The sequence below is a fragment of the Phaethon aethereus genome (assembly GCF_964289735.1).
Source record: "Phaethon aethereus genome assembly, chromosome: 2".
NCBI lineage: Eukaryota > Metazoa > Chordata > Aves > Phaethontiformes > Phaethontidae > Phaethon > Phaethon aethereus.
In genome coordinates this window covers 55,554,083-55,580,497 of record NC_138582.1, presented here as the reverse complement: position 1 = coordinate 55,580,497, position 26,415 = coordinate 55,554,083, and the positions used below count along the sequence as shown (strand labels likewise).

At 42.1% G+C, this 26,415-nt stretch overlaps 1 protein-coding gene across 1 annotated transcript in view; it reads right to left on the bottom strand.

The window, feature by feature from the left end:
* Nucleotides 1-462: 462 nt before the first annotated feature.
* The window catches only part of EMILIN2 (elastin microfibril interfacer 2), a gene marked incomplete at both ends in the record, with an annotated part of 35,123 nt that continues 9,170 nt past the window's right edge, over nt 463-26,415 (bottom strand). Inside the window, 6 exons of the mRNA XM_081996833.1 lie at nt 463-800; nt 1,527-1,661; nt 8,370-8,408; nt 9,025-9,357; nt 15,370-17,304; nt 19,943-20,118. Coding sequence (XP_081852959.1) covers nt 463-800; nt 1,527-1,661; nt 8,370-8,408; nt 9,025-9,357; nt 15,370-17,304; nt 19,943-20,118 — 2,956 coding nt within the window. The remainder of the gene's footprint in view (nt 801-1,526; nt 1,662-8,369; nt 8,409-9,024; nt 9,358-15,369; nt 17,305-19,942; nt 20,119-26,415) is intronic.

The window sequence follows — 26,415 nt, the reverse complement described above, 5'->3', positions numbered from 1 at the left end:
TTATTAATTAACACAAGGACTAAGAAGTCATCAACCATGTCCAATACAACCTCACTTTCTTGCCCCTGCTTTACTGAAAACATGAAAACAGCTGACCAAAACTGTAAACTTCAGCAAAGATGTAAACTTTGATACACTAGGGACAATTTGGTAAACTAGGGAGAAGACTGCAAAGGCAACTTAATAGGGTATAGCAAGAGCACAGTGGAAAAGTATCTACTGAGAACGTATTTGGTGTTCTCCTTGTATGAGTAAACAAGGGCCTGGGAAGGAGTTGATTTAGCTACAGAAACGTCGTCTTTTGTAGCTACCTCTGGAAACAGGGGGCAAGGAAAAGTCTCACTATAGACTATAAACCCATCACTGAAATCAAATATATAAACTGAATATATTAAAGCTTTGAATTTTATTACACTTAATTTCTTCTGAATATCTTACCCTTCTCTCCTGTTCAAGGTAAACCTAAACATGAGAAATGGAAGGATAAAGGAGAACTCCACTAAACGTGGAGTACATTTCGTCAGAGTCTGTGTAGGCCAGTTTGCCTCCTGTTACGACGACGTTTACTTCATCTCCTGCTTTGAGGTGAAGAACAAGGTGGAACGTCCCAGGACCACCACAGGTCTGTTTCCCTGAGTAGGGTTTGTGATACTCCAGCAGTTCTCTTCTGTACCCAGCGGTGTGGAGCTGAGCCACGCTTGCGTTGGAGACGGACAGCACTGCTTCTACGTACTCGTCCCTCTCCGGGGCCAGCACAGCGGTGATCAGGTAGCGCCCTTCATACGGCGAAGTGAAAATGCCTGTGGAAGGGAGACAGACCGAGCTTTTCAGAGTTCCTCAAAACAGAGAGACCTGATCGCTCTAAGCAGGGTGACAAACTTAAAGCCACTACGTAACAGGTAACCGTGGCAAGGTCAGCCTGGGAAGCTGACCAGCAGCAGTCATGAAGGCAAAGGGTTGCTGCCTTTGCGTTAGAGCCCACCAGTCCTTCGGGACATAAGCGAGTCTCGTCCATCTTCAGAAACCTGCTGGCCTAAGCAGCTGCCATGACTCAGAGCTGGGTGAAGAGGCGAGAGGCACCAACATGCTGTGCAAGTACTCAGTAGGTTAAGGCACACCTAACACCCTCAAGTGATGTGACCCTCTGCTCGAGAAGGAGGCAGCTCGCAGTTACCGCTACCGGGGAGGCAGCACGCACGGCCTCCCCCGGGCCACCCAGCTGGGTTAGCAAGAAACCTCACCCCTGCGACCTGGGCTCAGCTGGCCTCAGGTGGGCTGAGGAGCACAACCAGAGCCGAGGTGGTGCTGAGCTGGGCCTCAGTATCACTGGGCAGTTGCGGAAAACCAGCAGTGGCAAAGCGTGTACCTGTCCACGTCCAGAGGAAGCTTTTACCCTGGTGTGTCTGGTTTAGATGGACTTACAGTTTCTGTTCAATGCGCCAGCAAGGCCTGCGATAGCATCGAACACTGGCAACCCACCCCACTGCCCATCAGGCACCTCTGTGGGTCCGTTCTTTGGCTGTTACCTGTATTGGGGTTATAATAGTCCCCGTCATTCACAAGCACTTTGTTAAAGTGAACCACGCCGACGTCACTGGAGAAAGGCTTCTGTGTGAGCCCAGCAGAAAACGACACCAGAGAGGCGGCGGCAGCAGCAGGTCCTAAAATGGGTAACAACATGAGTCAGTCACATCAGGATGACAACACAGCCTCTCCCTGTGCCGGTGTCTCTGCTCCTGCACACGCTCCACTTGGACTAACCCTGTCACTTGAGGGATGCCAGAATTAGCAGAATACGTATTGCTGGCCCAGGTCCCAGGTGTCTCACCATAAAATTTACTGAGCACCATAAAATTTCCCCTTTGGCTACAGTCTCCCCCCCCTCCTTTTTTTTTTTTTTTAATTCCTTCTAAGGAAAAGAATACATGGCTTGTAAATGCTAGCAGTGGAAAATCTGCCACCTCTCAATTCAACAATGCTTCTGCCACAGACCTTCTTCAGGATTGAAGCTGCCCTTGGACATCTCCACCCTCCGTCACTATCACAACAGCAAAGGGAGTGCTAAAGGTGTATAGCTCGTGCCAGCGTTCCTAGTCATGCTGAGGAGCTGCGTACAGCTTAGATCTCTTACCTTCTCTGCTGAAGGGTAGTGAAAATAGGTATCAGAAATAACACTTCGCTATTAAAGCAAAGAGAACCATCACTGGGGCATTTCTCTGCCTCTGGCACTTCTCTTTTGGGGGACTATTCACAATTTTTTCCTCTTTTCTCAGCAGATCAAAGATACTTAGGTATTTTATGGCAGCTATCTGCTTACTAACTAAACACTGCTCTTAGACTGGTGTTGGATGAAAAACAATTGGATGATTATGACAAATTTTTAACAGACTTAGTGGCAAGTGTTTAGTGATCGACCACTTATTAGTCCCATTTTAGTTCCCTCCCCTCTAAACATTTCCCCTACAGCAGGAGACACTGCTAGAAGTAGTCAACTCTTGTTGCTTTGTTCAGGCAACTAGGTAAACCAGAAATACATTTAAAGTTGTCCTCAGCTGCTCTTTCTGTTCTACCCTGTTCAGGTTAGGATCCATGTCTTCTCCATGCTGATCCACCCCTGCTCCTTCTTCTGCCTGCCTTAGAATAAATGTCTGGTTTTCTCTTCCTCTCAAGCTGAGATGCCCATCAGCAACCAATGTTCAATTCAGATTATATCACTTAAAAAATCAAAGTTAAAAAGTGACAAAACTTCATCTAAAATGTGGATATACAAGTGCTCTGCTATCCTTTATTTTTTCTGAATAACTTGGCATGGGAGGGTGAGAGGGGAAGGCAAGGGGAATATAAGCCTGCAACTTCAGAAATGGCAAATAACTACCTTGATTTCCCTCAAGGGCTAGTAACCAGCTGCCTCACGTATCTTTGGAAATCTCCTTATTCAGTATTTTGTCTCACACTCAGAAGACAGACAGAAGCCCTTTTTCATTACTTTTACCTGCCAGTGCACCTGCAGGTGCTCCTGTAAGCTAAGATGAGGCTATCTGAAAGGGCCAAAATTAACTGCAGGAAGTCTACTTACTTAAGCAGCTTCTGTAAAGCTCCACCACCTTAACACCGCACTACTTTGAGAAAACCTCTTTGTATTCTCAGCTTACCCTGAGACTCAAATCAACTGAAAATGCACCTCAACAAACTTTTCGTTGGCTCGCTCAGAAAGGTTTCTCTCCCCTACGGTCATACTGTACAGACGGCACAAACTATTTGCTGCCTGCCCAGAACGCTGTCCTCTCCCTTTGTAGTAGCTGCAGTTCTGTTCGGGTTGGTGTCACCTGAATAAGGGAGCGACTCCTGCCCTGGCTCTCCATGGCTTCCTTCAAGATTTTCCTACGCTAATTGCTAGAATAGTCATTAGAGTTTATGGCTGAAATTGCTTCAGAGCTGCAGCTTAATTTAGCACACCATCTGTGTTTGTCCGAAGGAGTGATCTTAAATCCATCTAAATATCCTGTAGATCAGTTCAGTGGGCAATACAAGGAGGTGCAGTAAAGACATAACGTGTCTATGTTCTCTTACCCTCCTCCCTGCTTCCAGCTGGAACTGCGCCTGTTTGAAGGTTTCACAAGTCCTACCAAAAGCTCTCAGCAGTGCTTTTGCAGAACCTTACAGAGAGGTCAACCACCTTCTCTTACATGTCACAGAATCACAGAATGGTAGGGGTTGGAAGGGACCTCTGAAGATCATCTGGTCCAACCCCCCTGCCAAGGCAGGATCACCTAGGGCAGGTTGCACAGGAACGCATCCAGTCAGGTTTTGAAGGTCTCCAGAGAAGGAGACTCCACAACCTCTCTGGGCAGCCTGTTCCAGTGCTCCGTCACCCTCACAGTAAAGAAGCTTTTCCTCATGTTGAGGTGGAACTTCCTGTGCTGCGCTTTGTGCCCACTGCCCCTCGTCCTGTCACTGGGCACTACTGAAAAGAGACTGGCTCCATCCTCCTGACAGCCACCCTTCAGATATTTATAGACATTGGTAAGGTCCCCCCTCAGCCTTCTCTCCTCCAGACTAAACAGCCCCAAATGTCCCCACTTGCAAACACTTTTCTTCATGCAAAGATCAAAGTTCAGCTTCTCTATGCAAGGTCCAGGCTTGGAAACTGCTTTCACTTAAGCAGTTAGTGTTGTGGAATTATAAAAATCAGGAAGAAAGTTTTTAAAGCATTTAAAAGCTGGGAACCACATGCACAGCTCTGATGAAGAAACTGCTAGGCAGACAAAAAGTTTCACAAGATTCAACCACAGTTTTACAACTTCTGGGGGGAGGAAAAAACTCTTTGCCTTTATAGATATATTCAAGAAGGTTTCACCAGGTGTATATATATATGTAAGAAGGAGCAGTTATGCATGTTCAGGGCAATATAAACTAGTGTAATGCATTCTGGGGAGTCAAAAGACCACAGAAGATACATGGGTGGCCTTTGTTAGGTTACATCTACCTCCACCCATCTGCCCAGTTGCACTGCTGTTTCTCCACCTCTCTTGACTTCCCAGCACAGTTCATGCCTTCCACAGAGCTCAAGGGCCAGAAGGAGAAAAAGAAGAAGGAAAAAAATAAAGCAACACAAAACAGTGCACAGCACAAGCATTTTCTATCCAGATGAAAGATGAAAAAAAGTAACAGTGCGATGGTGCTGCTCACAATTGCTTAGCAAGGCGAATGAGGACTCAAGAATCTACACAGAATAGAGACTCTAAGTATGTGATTTGTCAATATGCATTTATTACTCCTTTGCATATGGCAGGAGTAGGGAGGACACGTCAGATTTCCTCTGCTTGGCCAATGCTCCTAAATCTACATGAGGTCAAAGTGCATAATTTCAGTTACAGCAAACGGAGTAAAAATATCAGCAATTTAGCACTTCTGCATCTTGGGGTTTTTTTTTTAAACTCTTCAGTTTGACCCTAGCACATCCCATTTTCAGCAACATTCCCTCTGCTTATGGGATGGCCATGCAGCGCAGCACAGTGCCACACCAATTTCCATGAGCCAGTGCTCAACAGAGCCGGGCCCATTAGCTCTGCTCTGCTAAGTCACTGTGTTTCTGATGTGGATGATAACTCACTTGGTGTGTTATGGAGACGCAGCTACTTCTCTCCTGAATCTGTTAGCAACAGCTCCTTCTGCTCTTACAACTCTCACCTTTCACATCACAGCAAGAGAAGGTTTGCCCTAGCACTTACCCACCGCTCCTTACACAAACATCCACCTCCTACCCCATCCTACAGCTTGCTTCTGTGAATTGTGCTCTTCTTTCGTGCAAACAGCAGCAAAACACAACCACTGGTGCCACTGCGGGTGAGCACATGTTCTTTACCTCCAAGTCAGCAAACACACTTTCCCCTGTGCTAGACCACTGATGTGTACTAATGAGAATACTGCTCCCCGCACAATGATCAAAAAGAAAGAGCTAAACGTGCAGCAGAACCCGTCACAAGCATGGCAGGGTAATTCATGTATTCAGTAAACTCTTTCTTCAAATCAAGGACCAACTACAACAACATAAATCTTACATGACAATAACTACATGCCTGTATATTTGAAATGTGTCCTATAAGCTTGCTGCCTGGAGTCACATGGAGAAAGTAAAGGTGGTTGAATATTAGACAAGTAAAAAGAATTAAAAAGCCCAAACCAAAATTAGCCCTTTATCTGCGCAGATATACACAGCAGGGTTCACACAGCAGTAGGGCTCACTAGCTCAGCTGTTTTCTTTATTACGCTGTACAAGGAGTTTCTTTCAGAGAGGAGCAACCACCCTCCATTGGACCTGCAGGGTCCACACAAGCAACACCGCAGACTGCATGAAGTGGGTGGGTGGGGAAGGCAATTTATGCTTTCAAGTCAATTTTTTTCACTGTGACTTTCTGTATGCTGGTCAGAACATCCAAATCTTCTTCTTGGCTCTGTCCTTGCCTCGCTGTGTGACCTGGGATCTTAACAAGCATTTTCTTATCGGTTCCCAGACCCGTTCATCAGCCAATTCATTACTTCTGCCTCTGCCAGCTTCTTTGCTCCAGCAAACAAAAATTCTCGTAACTGTAAAATTGCCATGCTTCAGCAACATTTGCTGCTGATGTTTCTTTAAGTAACAATTAGTTCAACTCTTTCTGTATTGAAAGGTATTAGGTGGATGTGCTTAGGTCCTGACACTTAAACTCACCTTTGTCATAAATTCCTTGCCTGTGAAAATAGACCTAATATGTAATATTGTACCTTATACTCTCTCAATACTTGTAAGTCCTTGAAGATCTTTATCTACAATGTTATATTGTGAGATAAATGCAAACAGATAGCTGATGAATTTGGAAAACTCAAGAAATACTTTGGTATTGAAAGTATGCAAATTGTGCCTCAGTATTCAAGAAAAGCACTGAAGTGGGCTAGTTTAATCCCAGAGGACAGAGTTGGAGCCCTCAACTTCTTCCTGAGCAGTGCTTTTATACAACAGAAGCTATTCAGAAACAGAAATGAAAGGGAGTACTCAGACGGCCAATTTAATAGTACAAGCTTCTTATTTTAGGAATTACAGTACAACAGAGTCTGATCTTCTTTCAGATTTGAGTTTCAGCACCACAAAATGTACTGGATGAAGATGGGCAAAGACATCGTGAACTGCGGTCCTGTACAAATTAGATGTGAAGGATTCCTTGATGCCTTATTTAAGCACTAAGTTCCTCCTCCAATAAGGCAAAAATCTTCCCTTCCCAGCTGTTAATTTCCGCAACATTGTTAACTGCTGAATTCTGCCCCAGAATGCTCTTTCTTTGCTGTTTATAAGCAGTCACGGATGATACGGGGCAGTGGATGTAAATGCTCTAACTCCACAGAAGTCTAATAGCCATGTGCACCATCCTTTGACCTTTCTCTTTTCTGTGACTGTACCTGCCGCTGGGGTGTGCAAGAAGTTACAGGACAGATCAGTAGGTATATCTTATACTTAAGACAGGTCTTCAGGGGCACAGATCAGGAGAAGGAACTCCTCGGTCAAGCCCACCTCCCTCTGGATCCCCGGGTGATAACGTTTCTTGCAACATGTTCCACCAAGCAGCAACCAGGCGCCCTGCCTGCCACTCCCTGCCTTTTCAACACTTTTAACATCCACCTACCATTTCACACGGTTTTAGCACAAACTTATTAAAATACTGCTGTCTATAAACGGCAATAGATCATACAAAGTGGAAGAAAACCCCCAGGAGATCCATTTATCACAGAAATCTAGACATCTATGCTGGCATCAAGACAAACAAACATGTTTTTACTTCTTATCCTCTTCCAGAAGCCTCATCTATTGCTGCTTGTTCTTACCACCAAACTCCTCAAATGCAAAAAGACTGCTTTAAGGCTATGATAGATTTTTAATTAGGAAGTATAAATATCAGAATTACAGTGTGAACTCTTTACAACTCTTTTTGTCAGTCCCCAGACCGTGTCCTTCAGGACATGTATCTGCGATTTTGTTAGGGCCATCAAACTAAGTCCCCAGGGTAGGATTTTGGATGCCATAAAGCCCTAATGTTTTATTTTAATCTGTTTCTCATATTTCCTCAAACAAACTTAGATGAAATCATTCTTTTTGAAGAGAGTGTGGGAATATTCACTTTGATCCAGGATATCATTCCCCACGGTTTGATAATATCTTGAGTATGAGGTTGTAGGGCAGGCAGCACCCAGTCAACTTACTTATTAAGGCCAACTTATCCCACACAAGATTTATACCATAAATCCATAAATGAACTGTGATATTAACAATTATAGAAAATAAACACCCAACCCAATAAAACTGCATTTTGAATCTTTTTTAAACTGTGATTGTCAGTTGCAGCATTCCTGCTTTCACTGAAGTCAGGAACATAAGCCCTCATGATTCTAACAAAGCCAGAAACTCTCCCATGAGGAGGACCAACTCATGCACTAAGTCAGACACTAACAACACTTACAGATCTTAGTCTTGGCCTTATTCGTATCTTATTAAAGAAATATTAAAATCATCAGAAAGAAATATATATTTTCTCATTTAAATGAAAAAAAGGTCAGTATTGACATTTGCTAGGAAATAGAAACCCTCTGTATTTAAAAAAACCCACTGAATTAAGTAACAATAACCCAAACTGAATTATTTTTCAAAACCTAAAAAACCCCCCATATTTTCAAAGGATGCAGATTATGTTTTAATGCTTAGGTATAGCAAAAATAGGTCAGATTTTCCTCAAACTTAAATACTAAAAATCAACACTTCGTTCTCCCAACTGTGACTTTCCAGGGACTGAAATAAACATTAAGTACCTGTGTAGAGAATTTCCAGGAAACAACTGCCTTACCTTGCGAGTCCGTGGTAGGAGGAAATAATGTTGGATATCCTACAAAGGAAAAGTAGTATGTGTAACCCAGTACATAATGGAATACATTATGACAAAATATCACTGCAGTCTTCTAAAAAGCATCCTTTGTTACTGAACAGCAACCTACCAAAACAGCTACCAAATAGCATCTCCTATGAAATTCTCAATTATCGCTAAATAATTGATAATATCTTTGCCATGACCTGGGGTGGTGGTGGCAAAGAAAACCAAATTCTTACTATAATGTACTAAATCCACTGCAAGCGCTATGGCAAGAAAAAAAAATTAATTTAAGTTTCCCTAGTGGAAAAGACTGCTGTAGTTACCAAGGATTCTACATCAGCCCTGTTGACCTCCTGTGTTGTGCAGCCCTGGCAAAGGCAACAAAACTGGCACTGAACGCGTGTCCCTTTCTTCTGCAGCCAACTGGAGGCTGCAGAAGCCCGTTCACAAACCATCTCTGCCGTCACCCCATTCCCAACAGCAACGGCTATAACCGGCGTCCACCAAAGGCTGAAAGGCGGCTGGTAAAGCACAACAGATCTCAGCGTCACCACTCTCACCCTTCTAGCAAGACCTGGCATGTCCACTGCACTTACACAGGAATGATTCGCTATCAGTTTGGTTGTCTCACCTGGTGCTCCAGCATACCCTTCAGCAATGGGTATGGTACTTTGACCAGCCTGACCATCCACGCTTCTAAGCCGCCCTCTTCCTGACATTAAAACAGTGCCAGGAGGCCCTGCCTCTCCAGTCTCCACGATGATCCCGGTTGTTCCAGGCAGAAATGGCACAACTCCTGACCCTGGCAGTGCCGGGCGCGGAGGAGGTCTCAGCTGCGGTGGCTGGACGGGCGTCCTCTGTCGTGGGGGCTGTATCCTCGGCCTTGATGGCAGCAGGGATATGCCAGGCTGGGGCTGCAGGGGTGGTCTTGGTGGCAATGGCTGCCGCGGTACTTCTGATCGCCCTTTGAAATGATGAAAGAAGAGGAAAGACACAGAATTATTTGCCTAAAATAGCACATAAAATTGCATATTTTTGTAAAAAAAACACATTAAAATAAAACAGGACTCAGTTTGAGGCCACCTTTCCCCTCAGACCCAAGACTGCACTGGCAAAACTCCATTCCACTCTTGCAGTACTCCAGATTCCTCTCTCTCCCAGCCTGGGACACAGGGAAATGAATGAAGGCAGCCTGGAGACAGGACAAGCAGCAATCAAATAACCCAAGAACATTCACCCGCTAGCCCAGTTTTGACTTTCCACATCAAGAGGGCTGTGTATCACATCTATTCCCACCACTGCCTTCATCTCCACTGCGTGCTCTCTCTCGACCTTCACTTCAGTTCTCCTGAACCACTCCCACCCATTGCTCCTGCTTCTGACTCTGTGCTCACACAACACCCAGCACAAGGCTGGCCCTGTAGCACTACCGTAAAGAAAAGTATCCACACCAAAAAAAATTGAGTAAATTCACACTGACTTACAGATGTTTTCCCCCTACTTTGAAGAGCAAGGAACTCAAAATTCCAAGTGCTCCCATTACTAATATTTTCTGACAACGAAGGCAGAGCCGTAGGACATAATCTACCAGGAAAGTCCTTACTGTTTCAAGAGAAGAGAGACTTTTCCAGTAGGGCAGCCAACACATACGACATCAGGATTGAACAGCGCTGACATGGTTACATTTGTGTATCTGGTCCAGTTCTAGGTCCTTTACAGCTTACTCATAAAAATTAAGTCCTAGATGACATTTAAAGATGCAATGTCCTCCCAAGAATGAAGTTGAATTACATCTACATTAAGAACAGGAATTTACAAACCTGTCGATTTCATCAGCTGCAATGACAGCTTTTACACAGAATAATCAGAATTTCATTCTAAATTAAACATTAGCATTGGTTATTTTGGTTGCACTTTGAGACTAAAGCATGGCTTTAGGTGCAGGTTTGGAAGTGAGTTTTTGGGGCAACGGACAAACATCCCCTTGCAAATTTATTTGATGCAACTCGTCACACCAGAGATACTTGCCATGGTCCACTGTGGAGACTGAGGTCTCAGTGGCCAGAACGAAGCACTTCAATTCATCACAGTCCAAAGTCAGCCTGGGTAAATTCATCAGTGGCCAGGGCTAAACCGAGTGGCTATACAAGGAGACGTGGTGTGAGGCTTCCCCCGGCTCTGCTGCATGGCTGGGGACCCCCAGGAGGGCCTTATGTTGTGCCTTTGGGGGAGACCTTACAACCAAGTCATGCAGGGATTGTCCGTGACACATGGCTGGGGCCCAGACAGTGTCGCTGGCAACCCACATGCTGTTTCATGACTACTCAACACCTGCACTTTATCCCTGTGAATCTCATTTCTCGTTTTCAGTCTCATAAAAAGTCCGCATAAGCCTTCCAGAGTACTGAGAGGCTGTCCGAAGTCACCTGCATTCATTTGCTAGATACGCCTGCTAGGGAAAAAAAAAATCTTCCTCAGTTTTGCTGGCTGACTTTAACTGTCACGAGAATTGAAACTTATACAAGCAATGCACCACAAAGCTGGACTGACGCTCACTCGGTAACTCTGTCCACAAGGCAGAGGCCTAAGGAATGAAATGTTCACTTTATACAGATTAAAATTATCTTCATAAAAATACCAGGATTAAAAAAAATCTTTTAAAAATTTCAAAAAAAGGCTTGAAGTATCGAAGTGAATTGTTTAGCAGAGTTGCTAACTCAGTGAGACATCTTCTGTCCACAGTGCCATAGATTCAGACCTTCAGCTAAGATTTTCAGATTAACCTCATTCAAAACAGAAACTGACAAAATACTTACCTTGGGATGCACATACTTCTAATTTCTCCAGTCAATTAAGCTAAGATTTATTAAGACAACAACTTGGACTGACACAGGGAAAATGAATACGTTTCTCTGCTTGATCTTCTAAACCTTCAAATAACAATCAACAGCCCAAATTCCGTATCCTGTGCAAACTGCTTCCTTGCATGCAATATCGATACTGCAATATTCAGAATTGTGCAACTGCATCTCCATAAAGCTAAATCCAAAATTACCTGCATAGTGCTTAACTTAAAGTGCCAGTAATGAGATACGTGTGGGTTGAGCGGGATCTGGCCTGACATCTTTGTTAACCTTTTTGGCCTCTTCTACTGAGATGCATCATAGCAAGACAAAGTACAAATAAATCCCTAGATAAACATGATCACACTGGAGCCATGCTATCCTTACACCAAATTCCACAACACATGCTTTCAATTCGCAAGGCAACGAGAAAATGAACCCCCAGAAAAGGCTGGGGTGAACCTAGCTGGACCTGCTTAAGCTTTGCTGAGCAGTGGACAAAACAGGTATCTACCGCCATCATCTTCCCATCCACCCGGGAAGGCAAAGAGCAGAGCTGAGATCATTACACAGCTGAGAACAGTAACACTGTCCTCAGCAGTGGCATCCTTGCCCGTTGTCATCACTGGTGTAAGTGACAACTCGGTTACCATGTCACACAAGAGCTTCTGCTCTCAGATGCCCACCCACAACTGAAACAGAACCCTCCTTGGTTGAAAATAAGAATGCTTTTGTTCCCCTTCCCCTCTTAAAAATATCTTATTTTATTCCGTTTGTTCAGCCAGGGAGCTTTAACCTGCAATTTACTTCTCTGAAGGAGGAATGATTTGCTGGGAAGGAAGACGAGCAGCGACCTGGATGCATGACGTGGGTGGATCTTCAGGGTGCATCTGTTTCTAGTATTGTTCTGCCCCGACAATGCTCTCCTCAGCCCCCAAAACACACAAAGTGCATAAAACAAACTAGCCAGTAAAGGGATCTGTGACTGCACTCACAAGAAGCCAAAAAGACCTGACTTGCATTTTCTTATAGATACCAAAGGGATTTGTCAATTAAGCTACAAAGTACCATTTTGCACAAGCTCACAGGGAGCCTAGCGGAATCGACTATATGACTATTTGCACTACAACACTAAGATTTTATGTTTCTCTTTATCGATGCTGCAACACAGAGCATACATTCAGTTTCTTACACCTTAACTTCAGCAGACCACATTTTCCTGTTGCTTTCAAAATCCTGCTACAGAGACAATTACCAGAGGAATTGCAGTTCAGGTCAAATAACCGTAACCAAAGCAAACTGCACTCCCAGCACGGTATCTGGCTGCAAGACCACACTTGTGATTCCTGGAAAACTTCATGAATCTGGATGAGTAGGCAGCAAGTTAAAAGAGACCACTAACTTGAACATGGCTTTCAGTTTCCTGCCATTTGAAGAGCAAACGTACCCGCAGAGAGGCAGAGTGCCATGAGAACAACTGACCCCATGAGACCTGGAGATGGGGGCAGTCACCATGTAACGTGGACAAAGAGCTGCTGGATTAGACTACCTTGGTGAGCACACAGAGCATGGTCCGTTACACGCTTAGAGCGGACCACCGCCTGCCGCTACCACCGCCTGCCACACGGCAGGATGCTGCACGACCTTCACCAGAAATTATGACAGATCAAATACATTTCTGGCCTCTAAGGTCCGTACCTGACGTACAATCATTCACTAACCTGGCTTATTAGTTTGGACTGAGGCACTTGAAGCCCCTTAATAAAAAATTTGAAAGAAAACACAGACATATTCCTAAGATCAGCATCATTTGACTTTGCTCAGGTTCACAGTGCATTGGGCTTACACTGCTTGATAAGGTTTTATATGGTATTTCTTGCAACGTATCCTTGCCACACTGCCCTCAACAACTGTTATTAGCAACAATTTGTTTCTGTTTCAGCCTGTACAAAGTCAAATGACATCATTTGAATGCTACAATACACTGGCAAACAGTGCATAAGAAATTCTACGCTGATCTACGGCCAGGGCTGATAACCTTCCTTTCAAATAACGTCGGTATCGGAGACGATGCTGCAGATCATGGATGTAAAAATAGTTAAAGCCATACCCCAACTCATGTAACAGGGTTCCCAAACAACTTCCAAAAAAGGCTCTGTTGCCAAAATCTTTCTGCAACTCCAGCCATCAAAACTTACTTGGACTGCTGTGCCAGACCCTCTTACTGTAATTGGAAACATTTGGGGTCTGAAGCATGTGCTTCATGAACCCTTCAGAGGCCAGAGACACCCCGCAGAAGCGAGGGATGATCAGGGTGCCCGCGCCCCAGATCCGGCGGCAGCGTCCTTCCGCAGGCTCTTAACACCCAATGGTGGATGGAGAGCTCTGCCCTGACATGGCATTATTTTCTGGAAACCCAGGCACGCTGAGGGTTTTTAATGTTTTACAACATTGTAATAGGGGCTGATAAATGCAACCCATAAGGCTGCTTGAACACCTGCTTTAAACAGCAGAAGAAAGATTACAGTGTGTACCTTGGACCCTTCACCAGTGTTGGTCCCTGGTGCAAATTTATTTTGGGCAAGATGGATGAGAAATAGGGTTACAGAGATATATCCATACTGCATTTTCATGGCGACTGGGACTGCTTCTGCAAGATCTAGGAGTGAAGGTTCTAACTCTGTTGAATTTAAGTCAAGATTTCACCAAAAGAATTATCTGAGAATTACGGACCCCCTCCATTCCCCTTCACTTCTTTCTTTAAAGGAAGAGAAACGTATTTTTTGTAACTTCACACAAGAGCTGCTCACCTTGGAAGGATTTTTGTGTCAAGTACTGCAACACAGTTGGTTTTAAACAATTGAACACTCAAAAGAAACATATTTATCACAGACTTTCAAGTCTCTGCCTCAGAGTGAGAAGGATATTCTTCCCTAAGGAAATTACTTTCAGACCTTTCAATGAAGCACAACTTGCCCATTCAAGCAAGAGTGCTCACGGTCCTGCATCTGATCTCCCCCAACCACTATCAGCTGCAACAGCCCGCAGGCTCTTCCCACAGCACCTCTTCTTCTGATTTAAGGCCAGTCACAGAAACTTACTTCTCTCATACATGCACAGAATTAAAACCAGAAGCATCAACCAACCAAAGAGTGCAGTTTCAAAACAGTCTCCAATTCCTATGTTTTTGCATCGTGCTAACAGAAACAGAAACTCAGCTGCCTTCTGTAAACTTTGATTGTCTCAGAAAAACAACCCATTGCTGAAATTTGGACCAAGAGCTGCAGAAGGAATTGAGTGGCATTTGGCAAGGTCTCAACACCTTCATGGCAAGGTTCATCAACATGTTGAGGCTACCATTTCACAGCATTTTGAGCCAAAGGGAATATGCTTCTGCTTCTCAGCCACTCTACTGCAAACTTTAAAACACCTGTGGAGGTAGATTTGAGCTAACATGTTGGAGTACTAACAGAAGTGTGAAAATACTGCCAGCTGGGGTGTGCACCTATTTCCAACTTGCCAACTACGTTGTGGGAATGCAAACTTCTGGGAGAGCTATGAAGCAGAAGTCTTCTATTGCCACACCAAGACATGCCAGAGCTTGTTTGCCAAAGTCCTAAATCAAAGAGTTGGTGCTGAATTATAATCATTAACTCACGCTAAGAACAAAACTTACAGGGAATCTTTCTTATCATAAATTTTAATTCCTTTGACTTTTGTTTTCTCCATTTGCTTTTCAATTTCCCCCGCGGAATCAAGAATATTCTCACACAAAAAAACAAAACAACGAAAAAGATCAAATTAACTGGAGTAATACCCACAGACAATTATTACTTTAAACTCACTATCAAAAAATATTAGTTTTCCCACTCTCTTTATTCTGGCTCACAGTAAACATGAAAGCATATGACTTTTCTTTTTTTTTTTTTTTTTTGAGAATACTTTTATAAGCACTGAAAGTCCTCTGTGGCGTTCTAGAGCAAGGAGCCAAAATCAGAGTCACTGTAAAAACAAACTAGAAATTGCGTAATATTAAATTTTTCCTTATTTGTTTAGTTCCTTTATAAATTATTCAGAAAAGAAAGCCACTTGAAAAACAAACAAAAAAAGCGTTAAAAAAACCCAACACTTACTTGTGTCAGAGTGAGATTTCAGCATGCCTTCAATGTCCGTGGTGATTTTGGAGACCTGACTATAAAACTGTTGGACAGAATTTTTAAGGCCAGAAATATCAGTGGAATGAGATGCTATAGTTCCATTCATTTCACGGACACAGTTCCATAAGCTGCTCACGTGCTTATTCAGACCTTCTTTTATCTTCTGCAAGCTACCTGAGACAGAGTCCAGCTTGCTGCAAACTTTTTCAACACGCGAGACTCTGTTCTCAACATCTGAAACACCCTCCTGCATACCTTGGGTCTTTTCCTTGCACTTGCTAAGATCATTCAGGATATGGTCATTCAGTTGTTCTAGTCTCTCTTTCACTTCACCACAGCAATTATCACTGGGATGAGCAGTTTGATTTGCAAATGTCCTCTGCATTTGATCAATTTTTCGGAAGACACCTCGTTGTGTTTTTCTACAGGTAGAATTGACACCCAGAAGCTGCTCCTTGCAGCTAGTCAAACCATCTTGAAGATTTTTCATATCTTTATCCATGACATTTAGACTATACCGGAATACACGTACATCTCTCTGGATTTTCTGGATGTCGCGTTGGTTACCCTTAAGTAAGCCAAGTCCCTCATTAAGAGAGCTATTTAGAGACTGCAGGAGAACAGAGTTATTCTCTGTTTTCAAAAGCAAGTGATTATATTTGTTGTTACAATTTTCTAGCTCTTTCTGAAGATCCTCGGTACCTTGTGGTGCAGACTGACATTTCTGCCCACAGAGGTGTTCAAGTGACAGTAGTTTGTTCTTCAGTGAATTCATCTCCGCTATAAATTGCTCATTTGCAAATCCTGTGTCACTGGGCAAGATGGGCACAGGATTAATATACATTCCATCTGGGTCTGTGGTATTAGCAATTTCTAAAATCGTGCCACCTAGCCTATCTTCCAGTGCCCGCAGCTTTTGGTCAAACAAGTCTCTCAATTCATCTACCTCAGCAGCTATAGCACTGCGGAGAGTTTCCTCAACGTAAAAGCAGTGTTCTTCAGCATTTCGCTCTGTAACATTCATCCTCGCATCTAGCTCCTCCAACCTCTCACCAAACATGTCTTCTAGATCTGGAGTTGACAATCGACTGATTTCATTATCTATTCTGACGTTCAAGATTCTGTGTGCTTCCACAACTCTGTCAATCTTCTTATCTAAATCTTTTATCTGTTGGTCAAAGTAATTTCTCTCACCCTCCTTGCAACAACTGGACTTGTTTGATGGAATCTGCGTTCGTAGAGTATTTATTTCTTTTCTCAAGTCATTCTCTTTTCCTCTTATAACATCAATTATTCCTAAACAGTTATTTTCATTGTCATCACATTGCTGCTGGATATCCTGTAGTTTATATTCACAGGAGTTCTTCAAATCTGCCATTTTCTTTTCAAATCCTTCCAGTAATTCCTGTCTGAGGGACTCAAATTTTGAGTCTATATACTCTCGATATATGTTGTCACTGGGCATTGTTATGGTAGGTCCTTGTGCTGCCTCCTGCAGTTGTTTTAATTGTCCTTCATAGCCTTTTACTTTTCCATTCAGTTCCTCCAGCTTGTCATTCCTCATCTTCAAGGCTTCTTTGACCTCAGCTAGCTCAGATTTTATATCTTCCATTTCAAAATCAATAAAAGGGTCTTTTTGATCTTTATTGCTGAGGAGTCCAGGCAGATGAATAGTGTCTGTTTCACCACCAACCGCACTATCAGGCTCTGGGCGGTCATAAAGGTTGTTCAGCCAAGTGACCAGCATCTTACTAGCATCTTCTTGGACAGTCAGCTTCAGGTTTTCATTCACACCTGCCACGGAGGACTGAAGTTCAAGCACTGATCGTGTAAGTCTAAACAATTCATCCTCAAGAAACTGCATTTTCTTCTCATATGGTGGAGGTTCCGGAACTTCTGTTGGTTCTGCATCTGTTTCATGGAAATAACAGACAAAGTCTGGATGTAAATATTCCCAGCGGCATCTGTTTTAATCAGCTGAGGCTATTTTCACTTTTCATTAAAGCAAAATAATGATTTAAATTGCATAATGCTTGTTCCCTTCTCTATTCTTGTTTTCAGTAGTTTACAATTTAAACGTTATCAAAACACTCCGAACTAAAAGTTTTAGTACATTGACCAATTCCTGCCAAGATACAATGGCAATAAATAAATAAATTAGCAAGCAGAAACCTCCTTCTTGTTCAGCAATGAATCTAAGCTATAGCATATGTAACAGACCATTATAGATCCACACACATCACAATACAATCACCTTAGAGCCACTGCATCTCTTGTAACAATAATGTGGGAGATTTTGCTTCTGAATTCCCTTGAAAACTTAAGTGGCAATAATTTATGTGCATAAAGTGGGTTTGTGCTCCAGTATCTTGCTGAACTGGGGTCCATATGCATATTCTGGGGTTCTGCAAGATATTCCAGTTATCATACTTGCCTCAAAAATAACTAGTTATTTGACACATATTTAAGTAGGCAACAAAAATTTATATAAAAGCATAAGCTTTAGACATTCAAAATTGTTAGATTAAATGGAAAAAAAGTAAAGGTAGACTTTTAGCTGCAACTACTTTTTATCTAGCACAAATCAATTAATGAATATGAAACCATCCTTCCAATCCATTTGTCATTGGCAGCACCTCATTTGCAGAGCCACATACAATTCATTTCAGCTTCAAGCAAAATATGTAAAAATTGTGGAAAATCCAGAAGAAAGAAAGAAACATTATCAGAGGTCAAGACAGTATAAACTGCAGGAAAAGTCAAAGTAATTTGTATTTAGACTAGAGGAGAGGAGAATGAAGAGTGCTGTTCTGAAAGGTATCTGCGAACTGGTAGAGAATAAACTGTTTTCTGTATCTGCTACTGATGGGACAGGACAAGACGAATGGGCTTCAACTAGAGCAAGGCCAGGTGAGATCTGACAGCTGTGCAGAAAGTGAACGTTGTCCACATGAGCAGCAGAATTTCCACCACTGGAGACTGGACAGACATAGCTGATCCTACCTTAGGGGATGGGTAAACAGACCCCTTAAGATGTGTAATTACCCCTTTAAGGTGCAAATCCACATGACCATATTTATTTGCATACTCCCATGTATCTTTGCCATTACAGAGGGGTACACTATAAATACATCCTGTATAATCCTCATAGGGATTTTGCATGATACCTTTTATGCAATGCATAATACAAAGACCTTTGCGCAGCGAAGGCATGCTATTGCAGACACAAAAAAAGTGAATGAAGTTAAGAAGCTGAAGCGAAGAAAATATACTTCTTTAAATACAACAGGAAAGAGACACACAAATTGTTAGCATTAGAATAATGCTCTTTCAGGTGACAAGCGGTCTTCAGACAACAGAATTTTAGCAGTGGTTCCAAGCTATGCATGCTACATATACAGTGGAGAGCAACACTGAGATAGGGTCTGAAGGACATACAGTTGGAATTTTTCTTAAGTTTTAAACTGGATTTCAGCTTAAAGACATTACAAAGAATGTAGGAAGTCAAAAATGTACTCTTCAAGACTGGCAGGATGGCCGACTCCTTTAATAATAAAAAGTATGCACACACAGAGTGTAGCTATTACATACACACTGGTCTGTTTTTGCACTGAATTACAGTTCTTTCACAGTCAGAGCAGAAAGAAAATCTCTAGACTTAAGCAGTGTGCAAGTTAGTTAAAGATATCACCGTGGTTTATTATCATCTTTTGGAAATAATATTTTAGGTGGTCTAACAAAATATTTAAAAAGCTTATTTTTAAAGCACGTATATAATCTATAGGACTGGTTTGAAACCATGTATTTAGTCCCAATCCATTCCACTACACAAAAAACACAAGTGGAAATCTAAGCGCTATATATGACACTAATCTCCAACAATGTTGGGAAAAAGTCCTTCAGAAGAAAACATCTGTTTATCATTTCTTGTTAATGCAGAAAAGGTGTAATACTGCAGAGTAACAGCATTCCTTCTTATCCTTTCAGAAGACAGTATCTTATACAAACAAACACTATTAATTCTTTAGGGTATCCTTTCAGAAATCGAGACTTGTTATTCCCTTACCCCTTAGTATTACGGCAGGTAATCTAACAAGAATCTGTAAAATCTGCACAAGTGCTTGAACAAACAAAACACTGTGGAACTGCTAGGGAGCATCATAATCAAAATTAGTAGCTGGTTTTGTTTTAATTTTTAGTTCCTCTCAAATATATCTTCTTTTGCTGAACATTGAAGAAACCAGAAAAAAAACACTGTAAATACTTAGAAAAACCCCAACCTTAACACAAAGATTTTCCTGAACCATGAGTAGCCAGCTAGCATGTATGGCCAGAGTTCTACAGCCACCCCTCCGTTATTCTTCAGGAAATTCGCTGTATCAAGACTGTTACTGCCTGGCTATTGTCTTTCCACCATGCAGTGTCTTCCATATGGCTTTTGTACCTGCCAGTAGTTGAGTTTAATAGAAAACATAATGGCTCATACTTAAAAGACAAAACAAGAAACCAGACTCTGATCATGCATACCAAAATTCAAAGAAAAAGTTACCCAAGCCTTTCTTCACAACAGCTTTCGCTGGTGTTGTGGGACGACGATCAGTATTTGGTTTTTCTGCTGGACCTTCTCTGCAGTCTTCCCCTTTGTACCCGGGACAACATCTCCATTCCAGCTCTGTTACTGTCTTATATGCAACTGTGTACCGAGGTCTGAAACTCGTTCGGTATCTGACAAAACAGAAAGCATTTTAAACGATATGTAACCTAATCTGCTCTTTAGATTAAAGCTAAAATTAAGCAGGGGTTTTAAAAAATGAAAATCAATTACTTTCATCTATGACTCATTTTCTCCTTCAAACGTCACATGAAAAAATTAGTCACCTACACTAAACACAGTCATGTTGGGGAGAGGAAATATGGCTGTAGAATCACAGAATCTCTAAGGTTGGAAAGGACCTTCAAGATCATCAAGTCCAACCATCAATCCAGCGCCGCTGTGTCCCCTAAACCATGTCCTGAAGCGCCACATCCACACGTTTTTTGAACACTTCCAGGGATGGCGACTCCACCACCTCCCTGGGCAGCCTGTTCCAATGCCTGACCACCCTCTCAGTGAAGAAGTTTTTCCTAATATCCAATCTAAACCTCCCCTGGCGCAACTTGAGGCCATTTCCTCTGGTCCTATCACTAGTTACTTGGGAGAAGAGACCAACACCCACCTCACCACAACCCCCTTTCAGGTAGCTGTAGAGAACGATAATGTCTCCCCTCAGCCTCCTCTTCTCCAGACTAAACAACCCCAGTTCCCTCAGCCGCTCCTCATAAGACTTGTGCTCCAGACCCCTCATCAGCTTCGTTGCTCTTCTTTGGACACACTCGAGCACCTCAACATCCTTCTTGTAGTGAGGGGACCAAAACTGAACACAGGATTCGAGGTGCAGCCTCACCAGTGCCGAGTACAGGGGCACAATCGCTTCCCTACTCCTGCTGGCCACACTATTGCTGATACAGGCCAGGACGCTGTTGGCCTTCTTGGCCACCTGGGCACACTGCCGGCTCATGTTCAGCCGGCTGTCAACCAGCACCCCCAGGTCCCTTTCCGCCGGGCAGCTCTCCAGTCACTGCTCCCCAAGCCTGTAGCATTGCATGGGGTTGTCGTGACCCAAGTGCAGGACCCAGCACTTGGCCTTATTAAACCTCATACAGTTGGCCTCGGCTCATCGATCCAGCCTGTCCAGATCCCTCTGCAGAGCCCTCCTACCCTCTAGCAGATCAACACTCCCACCCAACTTGGTGTCATCTGCAAACTTACTGAGAGAGCACTCGATCCTGTCATCCAGGTCATCGATAAAGATACAGAACAAGACCGGCCCCAGAACCGAGCCCTGGGGAACACCACTTGTGACTGGCCGCCAGCCGGATTTAAAGCCGTTCACCACGACTCTCTGGGCTTGGCCGTCCAGCCCGTTCTTTACCCAGCAAAGAGTAAACCTGTCTAAGCCATGAGCCACCAGTTTCTCCAGGAGAATAGGGGCTTTCATGTATGAGCAGAGGGATAACATGTTGTGGGAAGTGAAGGTTCGACTTATCAGACACTGCTGAGAGTAACAGTGACCACCAGTGTATAACTCTCTAAATTCAAAACCTCCTTCCTCTAACTAACTGCTTTTCATTGCAAAACCACCCACAGGGCTGCTCTGGCAGAAAATCTTCAGGTCATGAAAAAATGTTTCTGCCTGTTGTATCCCACTTGTCTTTCCGCAGTCTCCACTTAAACCATTCCTTGGAATCCGTACGTACGGAGCAGCCAAAGCGAGAAGGTGTATTCCAGGGAAGGACGAAACACTGAAAGCACAAGTCAGATAAGGACATGAAAGAAGGAGTCAGATGAAAGGCTGCAACCAACAAAAGAATCAACTCTTTCCTACCACTAGTTAAGTTGAAGAGAATCTTGCAGACAAACCTACGCACACGTTATGTACATACAACCTGAACTTTCCCTGATTAATCACTCAAAAGTTAATAAATGGCAAACTGATTCTGGTTGTGCAACTTTCCTTAACCCTAGACTTCTTCTCTAACTTTCCTTCAGTACACGTACCACGTGTTCAGCTGCAGTCAGACACTACGGTATCCAGCCAGACCATAACCAGAGGCTGTGCTATCTTATAAGAACTAAACCAATTTAAGGTACCGCTCATTTGGGTTCAGAGATGAGAAAAATAAGTAAAACAGGGATTTGCCACCTAAGCTCTATAAATTGCTATACTTGGAACACACAGAAACAAAAAAGTTACCCCAATTTCTCACACGAATTCCTTTCTCTGTATAAAACTAGTATCATACTACTAACCTCCCTATGGCATTTTCAGATCTTTTTTTCTTGAGATTATTTCAGATTAGAACAACAGTTTGCATCCATTAATGAATGACTGGCTCATTGAGGTGTCCCTAAAGCAGTAATACCAGCAGAATAAATACAGGACAACGGCGAAGGACTCAAGGGGAGCTCTGCAACAGATTTCACTCACAGCCTGGCTGGGCTCATAGGGAGTGCATTTTGGGACAGAGAGAATACAGTACAGAACGGGCATCAGAAGCAGCAGTGCTATCACACAAATATCAATTATGTGTTACATTAAACATTGCCTTGTATTAATATGTAAAAATTCCTTATTGTTTAAAAATAACTAGTAATCAGCTTTGAAATCCGAAGTTAAATCTTACACTGAAAGTTTCTATTGAAAGTCACTGAGTAAGAATTTAGCTGTTACTCATCAAAGCTTTTCTTGCCATACATGCAGATACTTGCTGAAATAATTCTGTGGTTTTTTTATTCAGCCTCTTTCACCTTCAGAGATATAATTTTAATATAACGTCCCACATCTGATAGCCATTTGCTGTCCGTTTTTGGTAAGCTGCTTAGCAAACTTGGGGCAAGGGGGTTAAAATGTTAACTACGAATTATGAATTTGTTTCTTTTCCAACCATATCTTTCCCAATTCTGCCATAATATATTCTATTTTTTGCGCTCAGGGAATACTCAGTGTTCTTTCACATTATTACTTTATCTACAGCTTCTCATTTAAGGGGAAAAAGTTACTTTCACTAGAGACAATGTCGTATTTTTTTTAACTACTTTTGGGCCAAAAGTTGTTTATTCTAATAAGCCCCTCTGGATTCCCTTCTGCTGTGAATTTTTGTAGGAAGGCAGGGGCAGCCTATGCTGTCACTCTGTCTATCAGCTGCTCGTAACTACAGTGCCTTGCTGTGGTTGTCAGCTTTTCAGAGTCTGACTTGCAGCACGTAAACTGAGTGGGTTTCCGATCCTTTTCTACCTTCACAACACCGTATACGAAACAGCTGTAGACTGCACTCCAGCTCTTCATTTATTTTACAGTTTTCACTGAAACATCTGCTGAATCCTGTTTACAAATGTCAAGTACAGACATGCCCAAGGTCAAGTGCTTCAAATATTAAGGAGAGGAGTGCAATGTCGAGGGCACCACTGGGAAGGACAACATCCCGGCCACCCAGGAACTTCCTTTTTCTTCTCCCTTATCTAAAGTATTAAACCCCATCTCGTGTAGGTAATTTGGGTTTGATTCCTTTCCCTCCAACTAGCTGCCAGAGTCAGAGGAGTGACAGGATTAGCTAGATGTTTTAGTGTTTTGAAGTGGTTTTGAGAGGCATTATAACCTCTCTCACAGCCACCACATTACTGAAATGCAAACTTTGAACTTCCAGATCAATTTTCACATGCCGGAAACGGTCGTACATACTTTTCCCTAATTTCCATAAAACGTTTAACTGCTCTAAACTTTGTGTGTGTTCCTCTCTATAATTTCAGGTACAAACTCCCTCCTGAAAATTACGATTTTTTATTACGATATTATGATTATCTTCAAACACTGTTACCCTTCTCTATTTTTTCCTAACAAAGTTTTAAAAATATAGCTGAAACAAATTTTATAAAACTAGTAAGAACTACTTTTATTCAAACTGTGCACTTCTTTGCTCAGATTACAGAACGAGGACTTTCCTTGTACTGTTCCTGCCATTCCTATCATATTTTTGACAAGTTTCTCTTTGTATACCTCTCTGTAGTCACGTTCATCAATGTATACACCTTCAGATGACTTCAACATTCAGACAAATCATAAGACACAACCAAATACAAAAGAATATAAACAAATTAAAACAAATCAAGCTTAGAATTTTTCATATTTTCATAATTTTTCAAATTATAAAACTTTTCCAAACCCCAGCTTAAAAATAAAAAATAATCAAGTTCAACATTCTCACTCTTTTTTATTTCATAGTTTCATGATCCTAATAGGCATTAAATGTTTTAATACAATTTAATAAAAAAGTTAGTTGAAATGCAGAAGAATCCTCCCATTCTAAGTTGTAAAATATTAACACTGTGTATCTACAATTTTTAAAACGTCATAGCAGTCTATTCCTTACAAATTCTTGCAAGTCCGAGAGCTCAAGCAAATACACAAAATGGATCTGGTTTGATTTCAGCTATGGCACATCAAATACAGACTAACCTGAATCCTCAGCCACAATGTTTCTAGAGTAAAAATAAGCTAGAATCAAAATGCTTCAAAATCTGGATGTAGAACAGCTTTCATATTTTACTTCTTGAACTGTGGTAACAAGACAGCTATAGTCATGGATGGCTCAGGTATTACTTATGGGCTTTTATGGGATTTACTTAGGAAGAACATTCAGTCCAGCTGAATGAATGGCAGAGCTAGTCCCATTTACATCAGCAAAACTAGTCACGTAAGGCTGAGAAACAAGATCTATAATTTGAATCCAGTCACATAAAAGTTTCTTAAAAACCACAGCTTCATTGCTACAGCTTGTCTACTGAAGAAATGCTTCATACACAGTTGTGGCTGTTGCCCATGCACAGAGTGGTGTCACCAGCCCAGCACCGTCCAGATGCGCTGATAAATGACAGTCACCAGCTCGCATCCAGCCCAAGGGAGATTCTCAATCATACAACAGGCTTTTTTGAAGCCAGAACTTTGCTCGCTCAGTGGATTTCAGCGGAGGAGCTGGAGACTTCCAGGATTCTGCCAGGATGTAACAGACTAACAGCGCTGAACGCAATTATATTCTTGGTTTCAGTTCTAACAAAGCAAAATATAACCTTCTGGTAGGCACCGCATCCTGAGAATAATTTGTGATACTATATATTTTAATGACATAGGAGTGGGAGCTACTAGGCTATACAAAACAGATATGTCTTTATTTCTATTTGCAGTACTCTAAATCCAACTGCTCAGTCATAGTCACAGCAAACATATAACACACAAACACACTAAACATACAAAATGCACTCAGTGATGCAGGAGAGATGAAATGTTGCTCCTCTAAGCATCTGGGCAGAGTTAATATGGTTAGAACATAAAATGCCCAAGTTTCATATTTTTATCTTGTAGATGTGAATCTTTACACAGTTACCCAGTGAGGCAATTTGGTCAAAAGTGTTCACAGAAGCTTCATAAGTCTCTTAAAGAACTGAGGCTCTACTTTAATGCCTGCATATGCTGGCAAGTTAATTAAAAAATAGTAAAATATTAAATCTTCCTCCGGTTGACTTGGATTTCTGCTATTCAAGTAAGTGTTAATAAACACAATTATTTTTACAAGTGTCTCAAAGATATTAAAAAAATATTCTTCTGTGGTTAAAAGTTACCTACAATACACTAGTACTTATTGTGCCTAGTCACCCCACCCTCTTGTGGACTTCCAGCCCAAGATGATGTTCATATCCTTTTGGTGAATTGAGCTAAATTCTACAAATGATATAATTCTTTTAGAAAGCATGAATAAAGGTGCTTGCAACAGCCTCTAATCTTTCCTCACAACAGAGAAAATAAGAACAGCTGGTTTTTAGTTTTTCCACAACAGCCTTACAACTACCAACACCTACTACCTTCACCATGAATTCAACATGCTGATCAAATGAGAAAACACATTCAGAACGCTAATGCAAATCTCCACTTCTAATATCTAAGCATTTTGCAGCTGAAATAAAGCTGTACAGCATGGCAATGGCATTCAAATATTCCTCCTCTTTGAGAGAAAAGTATTTTCTTAGGAAAATGCTTAATTAAAAATACATGTTTGCTGCAAATGCTAGACATTTTGACTAGGGAACGAGCTATAATTTTCTCATGGTGCTAAACCACAGAAGGAAGCAGTTAGCACTGAAATTTGGAATGTCACCTAATAGTGATAAAACAAATCAGAAACATTTGGACGAAATTGGTGGGAAAACATATGGCTCCGTTCTGTAACTAGATATTAACACTCAACCTTTTGGGAAATGCAAGGAGATAAGTGCCACCACATCCTCGCTGTGAGGAAGGGACTGCAGAATCAGCATATGTTTCTACATAAGCAGCGTATAAAATGTTTATTCTGAGCACAAAACTTCAAGGTTGGTCCAAAATTCTGTAGTCATTGGAACAGGTCCCACAACTTCATTAGTCTGCAAATCAC